At 56.9% G+C, this 8,056-nt stretch overlaps 1 protein-coding gene across 1 annotated transcript; it reads right to left on the bottom strand.

Annotated features, from left to right (window-relative positions):
• Window positions 1-267: 267 nt before the first annotated feature.
• On the bottom strand, window positions 268-5,343 carry SLC22A31 (solute carrier family 22 member 31). The gene is made up of 9 exons (XM_087826629.1): window positions 4,966-5,343; window positions 3,225-3,328; window positions 2,973-3,127; window positions 2,503-2,671; window positions 2,142-2,287; window positions 1,938-2,046; window positions 1,592-1,806; window positions 1,073-1,184; window positions 268-574 (listed from the first exon to the last, which is right to left on the bottom strand). Exons 1-9 carry the CDS (start codon window positions 5,341-5,343, stop codon window positions 268-270), a joined length of 1,695 nt encoding a protein of 564 aa, XP_087682755.1.
• Window positions 5,344-8,056: the final 2,713 nt, after the last annotated feature.

Raw genomic sequence — 8,056 nt, 5'->3', positions numbered from 1 at the left:
GCGCCCTGCCTTGGGTGAGCCTGGAGTGGGGAGCCCCCTCCAGCCCCAGGATGGGACCTGAGGGAAGAGCCAGTGAGGATGTCAAGTTCCGTGGACGCCTTTATCTTTCACAAGTGGTGGTTGGGGGTGGGGAGGCCGGGGCCCCCAGGAACAAGGGGCCCAACTGGGGACTTCCCCTTCACGTGGACCCCACAGCTCCACCCTGAGACCCCTCTGCCCACACTGACATGTGGCCATCTGAGGGGTGGTGTGTCTGTCCAGCCAGAGTCACCCTTCCTGGACCAGTTGTGTCTGGGCCCAGCAGTGGGAGGGTGGCAGCAGGGGCAGGTGGTCCTGGCAGGGGCGGCCCCGAAGGAGTGGCGATCGGCGCAGGTGGTCAGCATCCTGCAGTGACTGGGGCAGCCCACGTCCACGGCTCTCAGGCAGCAGCAGGACACATAACAGGGCAAGGATGGCGAAAGAGGCAAAAACCACGTGTAGCAGGAAGAAGCCCCGCCGGCCGTGCATGTCAGCGAGGGGGGCGGCTGCCTGGCCCAGGAATCCGGCACCCAGCACAAGGCCCAGCCCTGCTCCCCTGCAGGAGAGGGTAGCATGGGAAGCCTGGGCAGGTGACCACCCTCTCAGACAGATGGACATGTGGGCACAGCATGTGACTTGCAGTGCCGCCAGGCAGGTCCACCTCTAGGGAGGAGCCAGCAGAACCAGAGGTGTGGGGACTCCAGGAAAACAAAACTGAAAACAATTTTGTGGAAAAGCTGCTCCTCCCTACCCTGAAACAAGTTTTTGTTCTTTTCATTAGAAAATTGGAATTCTGCCCTCTCTGGGGGCTGTCTCATTTCTGCCCCTCCCTCAGACCTCCATCTCCTCACCCTCCATTCCTGACCTTTCTGTGCCAATGTCCCCCAGGTCACCCAGGAAAAGACAATCTGAACTCCAGTTGTGATGGAGTGGAGAAGTCTTGGGCATAAGCTGGGGAGGGTGGGGTTGGGGGTGTCCAATCCCAAGAGGGCTCTGGGGGCTGGGCTGGCAGGACTTTGTGTCCTGCCGTGTGGCTGGGCAGCCCGAAGCTCACCTGATCACTGTGGGGAAGATCTCGGCCGCAAAGAGGCTGCTGAGGGTGGACACGGCCTGGGAGGCCAGGAGCCCCAGGACAGAGAGGGACAGCACAGTCCAGCCTGGCAGGTCTGGGCATGAGAGAGGGAGCCCATGCTGCCCACGTCAGACTTCTCCAGGGCCCTCCCCTTGTCCATGTCTCAGGGGTCCTGCTGAGCATGGCCTCCCCAACCTTTCACTCCTGCACCTGCACTCCAGGTTTGGCATCAGGTGTTCCACGCTGCCCCCATCCAGACCAGACCCTCATAGTTAGCCCCTTCATGTACATGCTTTTAGCCCTTTAACTCTTTGGGCCTCTGTTTCTCTGGGTGCACCATAGGAAGATGAACAAGGTAAAAAGAACAGCAGCCTCATCCCAACACACTGTGCTTTTCTCTTGTGACCCCAGGAGGGGGCTGACCCCAGGGCCCTCCTATTTCATTGGGCTGACTTCAGCCCAACAGGATGACCCTGTTAGCCTGCAGGGCTCTGCACTCACACTGGACCCCTGAGAGAATCAGCAGGGATGCCAGGCCCATGACCAAGGTGCCCAGCAGCAGGACCAGGCGGCGCCCCCAGCGATCCACTGTCAGGAGCAGGAAGACGGTGGCAGCCACCTCTAGGCCAGCCCCCAGGAAATAGGGTCCGTAGAATTCCTGCTCACGAGCGGCCAGCCTTAGGAAGAAGCTGGCTCTCATGCCCCCACCGACCAACCTGGGAGGGAGGGCAAAGCTGTGGATTCAGCCAGAGCTGGGGACTCTGGCGACCAAAGCCCCAAAAGGGGCAGGGCTGGTGGGGGCCCCACAAACCCCTCTCTTAGCCCACCCACACCCTCCCCTCCTCACGAACTGAAGCCCAGGATGAGTCCGTTCCTCCAGGTGATGCTGGTATGCCGAAGCTCCAGGATGCTGTGGCACCGGGGCTGGGGGCTCCTTGCAGACAGCACATCTAGCTCTATGGATATGAGAGAACATGAAGGGTGCATATGTACAGGTGACACCTTTCATCCTTCAGCACCCGGGCCTCCTTTATCCTGGCTGCTGTGTTACCCGTAGCTAGGGAGCTCTCCTCCTCAGAGCTGTTCTCAGGGTCCACACCGCTGGCTTCAGCAAAATGCCATAAGAGCTTCCTGGCTTGGGCCAGCTGCCCTGTGGCCAGCAGCCAGCAGGGAGACTCAGGGAATAGGGCTGGGAACCTGCAGGGGTGGGGTGAGGATGCATTCAGGTCCTCCATACAGCAGAGGGATAACAGAGGCCAATGCCCTTCCTCCCTGGACCTGGGGTCAGGACATCAAGTGGCTTTCTGTGTCCCTGTCCCATATCCATGTCCCTGGTGCTGCACAGAGGTGTAGAGGGAAGTGACACTTGTGGCCTCCATGGAGGCTGCTGCCCTGTCTCCCACCACACTTACCCCCAAAAGAGCAGCAGGAGTCCTATTGCCAGGGTGCTTAGCCCCTGCAGAAGGCGCCAGTCCTGTGTGAGCAGGGCCAGGCCGGGCAACAGCAGAGTGCCCACCACCGAGAAGAGGTTGGCCCCCACAGAGAACGCCAGGCGGTGTGGGGGATCACACAGCTCCAGGCCTGAGCAGACACAGACAGCTTGAGGTCGAGTCCTCTAGAGAGAGCTGCTCTGTCCAGGGCTATGGGGACCAACTGCTAACCTGTCCAGCAGCTGGACATCTGAGGCCAACTCATTGCCCACTCCAGCACCTGAACCAGCCCACAAACAGTGGAGCTCACACAGCAAACAGTGCCCTCCCATCTTCTCAAGAACCCTCAGCAGGAGTACAGAGAGTCCTCCCATGCCACTGAAGACCCCCTCCAGTGGTGTTGGAGGCCTAGCCTGAGCAGGCGCCCCTCTCCAGTCTCCTATGGTACTCACGAGTCACGTAGAGGGCTAGAGAGGCCCCTGCCAAGGACCCCCCGTGCAGCAGCCGCAGGGCCAGCAGGGCAGGAAAGCTGGCAGCCAAAGCCTCACCAGCCCCTAGGCCTGTGGCCAACACCAAGGAGGCCACAAACACAACCCGGCGGCCAAACCTGGTGGGCAGTTGGGGACACACACGGATGCAGGTCAGGACAGCTTAGGGGTTTAACTGGACCCTCAGGGGCTCAAGGGGATGGGGCAGCACCTCACCGGTCACAGCCCATGCCCAGGATGACACAGCCCAACAGCCAGCCCAGGAGGTGGCTCGTCTGCTCCAATGGCACCTTCCAGCCGTTCTCACACACGAGGTTCCACTGCAGGGGACACCCATCACCTGTCAGCCATCCATGACCCTCCACCTTGCTAGAGTCCCCAGAATGTCAGGCTGGAAGGGGGCCTTAGACATCCTGCTCCAATCCTCCCTAGATAGAAGGAGAAACTGAGGCACAGAGAGGGCAAGGGACCTGTTCAAAGTCACACAGTGTGGTCTCCTCACCCTGGTGGGCTTCACATGGAATTGGAAAAATTCCTGGTCTGAGCCTCCAGGGGGTAATGACCTGGGATTCCCAGAGTACCCACTTGGAGTCCCAAGTCTGGTTTCTGTTTTCTCTGGAGTTTCATCCACCTCTTTCCAGCTCTCTCTCCCCCAGAGCCTGGACCTTGGTTGACCTTAGTTTCTACCTGCTGTGCCCAGGGCCCCAGGCCTCACCCTCACTTCTCCCCTGCCCTGCTCACCTCAAGAGCAACTCCTGGAACAGCCTGCAGGGCTGTGTTCACCTGCTTTTCCTGGTCAAGGGCCCTTGACCTCAGTTTTGCACCTCCCTACCTCCAGTTCCAAGGTCCTGTGCCTTTTTTACAAGCTTAACATACTGTTTGGGGTCACAGTATGTCAGAGTTTTTATTTTAAAATCTAACCACTTGTGAAAGCTGGTGGGGAGCTAATCGATCGGTACACCAGCGGGAGGGCAGGTGTGAGGTGGAACAGAATGAGTGGGTGAAGAGAAGCCCTGGGGTTGGAGGGCTAAAGGCAGGCCTGGCAGGGATGTGGCAACCTCGTCCCAGTTTCCACACTGGGGCGACCCTCCCAGGGGTGGAGGTGCAGCTGTGGGACTGAGGCTGCCAAAGGGAAGCAGGGATGGGCAGGCCCTAGCCTGAGGGTGGGACAGAAGGTACCAGCTGCCACCTCCTCATTTCTTCCACCCAGACCCCTGAGTTGCCCCCTTCGGTGCCCCTGCTCTAGTCCAACCTGCACACACCTCACAGGTGAGAGGTCTGTCTTTCCCAAACTGAACTGACTAAATTGCTCCCTTGATTCAAAGCCTTCTGATGTGGAAACCCAGTCTCGACATAGCCCAAAGCTACAGGTTGCTCAAAATGTTCGAGGCACTGAAGTGAACTCCTTGTGCCTACCTGGTCATACCTTCAACTTAACTCCTCCTCCTCCTCCCCCAGGCTGCCTGCCCACCTTGGCAGCCCTCGGGCCTCAGACTCTGCCACCAGACCTGGCAACCTGTTGACTTGGGCATCAGCTGCACCATCAGAGAGGAAGGGGCAGCGTCCCCAAATGAGAGCCTCTGTAGACCAAGGGCAGAAGGGCAAGGGGATGGGGGTGGGGGGGAGACAGAGAAAAGGGAGAGCAGAGGAAGGGGGGCAGAGGAAAGTGGGAGAAAGAAGGGGGAACAGAGAAGGGGGACAGAGGAAGGGGGAGAAAGGAGAACAGAGGAGGGGGGAGAAAGAGGAGTAACAGAGGGGGGGTCAGAGATGGAAAAAGGGGGAGAAAGGAGGGGAAACAGGAAAGGAGACACAGGAAGGGGGACAGAGGAAGGGGAAAGGAGAAATGGGGGAAGATGGACAGGGGGACAGAGGAATGGGATACAGAACAAGGGGGGTATGAAAGACCGGAGCGGAGGTGGGGGGGAAGGGTGCAGAAGACCCCAGTCTTCTCCCGCACCTGGGTGACCGGGCTGCGCATCAGGCCGGCGGCGGGCAGCGCGTAGTGCCAGCCGCGCGTGCAGGACCGCGTGCCGTTGGGGTGGGCGCGGGGCGTGGGCTCCGGGTAGCGCAGGAGCAGGCAGGGGCTCCGGTCACGCGCGGGGCCCAGGCGCGGCACGCTGGCGTCCAGCAGCGCGGGCCCGCTCAGGGCGCGCAACTCTGGGGGCAGCAGAGCAGGGTCGGGTTGGCAGTGGTGTGCGGGCAGCGCGGTGAGCAGTGGCTCCGAGCCCAGCGCCAGCCCCAGCGCCACACACGGCAGCCACGAAGCTGCGGCCAGCAGGCGCCGGGTCCCGCCGAAGCCTCCAGCCGCGCGCAGCGCTCGCACCTCCGGCTCCATCCGCGGCCTCTGCACCTGGGCGAAACTGGCGGCCGCGGAACCTGCCCGGCTGGGCCTCCTTGCAAGGGGGCGGGGCCTGGGGGCGGGGCCTGGAGGGGCGGGGCCTAGAGGGGCGGGGCGGGCCTAGAGGGCGGGGCTATTACGGGGACCCGGCCGCGGAGGGCTGGCAGGTGAGGGTCTCAGTGCGGGGGCCCGGGCTGCGGGGATTGCGGGACGTGGCTGCGGGGCGTGGCCAGCGGGGCGTGCTCGCGCTGGGCGTGGTCGAGGGGCGCTCAGCGGTGCGTGGTCCTGGAGGCGAGGGGGCCACGCTGGAGGCCCGGCCTGGGCTGTCCTCGCGGGCCCCGGGCGGATGCTCTGTCAGGCGGCTCCGGGGTCTCGGGGTGTCGGCGTCGGCCTGAGAGCCCGGGGGCTGTGGGGCGACTGGGGATCGCGGGCCCCCTCGCAGCGCTCGCTGGACCGCTCCCGGGCCCCGGGTCGGGCCTACGGAGCACGGGATGCCACTGCCCCCCGGCGGCCTGACGCGGCGCTGCAGCTGTGGGAGCGAGCGGCTCGCACCGTTGTGTCCGGGGGTCCAGCTCCCGCCCTTCTGCGTGGCCACCGTTGCTGCAGCCCTGACGGAGTGTGGTATCCGGAGAGGAGAGGCCCTGCTTGGTGCTCGGCATTCTCAGAAGTTTGAAGATTATCATAATTATTTTGCAAAACGAGCTTCAGTTACTTTGTCCAGCTCTCGGTTTGTGAACTTGGCTCAGAATGGCGTTGCGTTTATGGATTAAGTAGGGGCACCGACACCGTCACCCTAGTGGAGGCTTCCATCCCAGGAACAAAGTAGGTCGCATTTTTAAAAAATTCATCTTTATTGTTGAAATTACAGATGTTCCCTTTTTCCCGCCATTGATCCCCTTTACCCCGCATCCACCCCACCCCCAGACCTTCCCCATACCAATGTCTGTATCCATAGGTTATGCATATATGCATTTAAGTTCTTTGATTAATCTCTGCCCATCCACTCCCGCACCCCCGCCTTCCCTCTGAGATCCCTCAGTCTGTTCCGTGCTTCTGTGTCTCCGGATCTATTTTGTTCATCAGTTTATTTTGTTCATTAGTTCCACGTGTAAGTGAGATCATGTGAGGCTTGTCTTTCTCTGACTGGCTTATTTCACTTAGCATAATTTTCTCCAGGTCCCTCCATGCTGTCCCAAAGGGTAGGAGATCCTTCTTCTTTACAGCTGCATAGTATTTCATGGTGTGAATGTCCCACAGGTTTTTATCCACTCATCTGCTGATGGGCACGTGGGCTGTTTCTAGATGGTGGTTAGTGTAAATTGCACTGCTATGAACATAGGAGTGGATATATTCTTTCTGATTAGTGTTTTGGGTTTCTTAGGATATATTTATAGAGTGGATCACTGCGTCAAATGGGAGGTCAATTTTTAATCTTTTGAAGAAACTCCGTACTGTTTTCCACAGTGGCTGCACCAGTCTACATTCCCACCAGCAGTGCACTAGGGTTCCCTTTTCTCCACACCCTCGCCAGCATTTGTGGTTTGTTGATTTGTTGATGGAGCCATTCTGACAGGTGTGAAGTGATACTTCATTGCGGTTTTAATTTGCATTTCTCTGATAGTGACCTTGAGCATTTTTACATATGTCTCTTGGCCATCTGTATGCCCTCTTGGAGAAGTGTCCATTTAGGTCCTTTGCCCGTTTTTTAATTGGATTGTTTGTCTTCCTTTTGTTAAGTTGTATGAGTTCCTTATGTATTTTGGATATTAACCCTTTATCAGATGTGTCATTGGCAAATATGTTCTCCCATACAGTGGGCTCCCTTTTTGTTTTGTTGATGGTTTCTTTGCTGGGCAGAGCTTTTTATTTTGATGTACAGTGGTACCTTGGTTTCCTAATGTAATCCTTTCCGGAAGACCATTTGAGTTTTGAAACGTCCGAAAACCAAGGAATCGGCAGCCGACAGGTAGGCCTCAGGATCTTGCCCTCAGCGGAATCTGTGTGGCATGTTTGACTTTCAAGGCGTGTTTGAAAACTGAAGCGTTAACTTCTGGGTTTACAGTGTTCATCAACGGAGATGTTCAAAAACCGAGGTACCACTGTAGTCCCATTTGTTTAACTTCTTTGTTTCTCTTGCCCTAGGAGATGTATCGGTAAACATATTGCTATGAGAGATGTCTGAGATTTTGCTGCCTACATTTTCTTCTAGGATTTTTACAGTTTCAACGTCTTACATTTAAGTCTTTTATCCATTTTAAGTTTATTTTTGTGTATGGTGTAAGTTGATCTAGTTTCATTATTTTGCATGTACCTGTCCAGTTTTCCAAACACCATTTATTGAACAGACTGTACTCTGTTGTATGTTCTTGTCTCCTTTATCAAATATTAATTGAGTGTAATGGCTGGGTAGACTTTTGGGTTCTCTGCTCTGTTCCACTGATCTATGTCTGTTCTTGTGCCAGTACCAGGCTGTTTTTATTACAGTGGCTTTGATATCTGGTATTGTGATCCCTTCAGCTTTGTTCTTCTTTCTCAAGATTTCCGTGGCTATTCGGGGTCTTTTTTGGTTCCATATAAATAAATAAATAAATAAATAAATATTTATTTATTTATTTACTTAAATATATCTTTATTGATTTCAGAGAGAGGAAAGGAGAGGGAGAGAGAGAGAGATAGAAACATCAGTGATGAGAGAGTCATTGATCGGCTG

Source organism: Miniopterus natalensis, chromosome 18 (genome assembly GCF_054644295.1).
Source record: "Miniopterus natalensis isolate mMinNat1 chromosome 18, mMinNat1.hap1, whole genome shotgun sequence".
NCBI lineage: Eukaryota > Metazoa > Chordata > Mammalia > Chiroptera > Miniopteridae > Miniopterus > Miniopterus natalensis.
The sequence above is the reverse complement of the archived record's forward strand: the minus strand, read 5'-3'. Positions and strand labels throughout refer to the sequence as shown.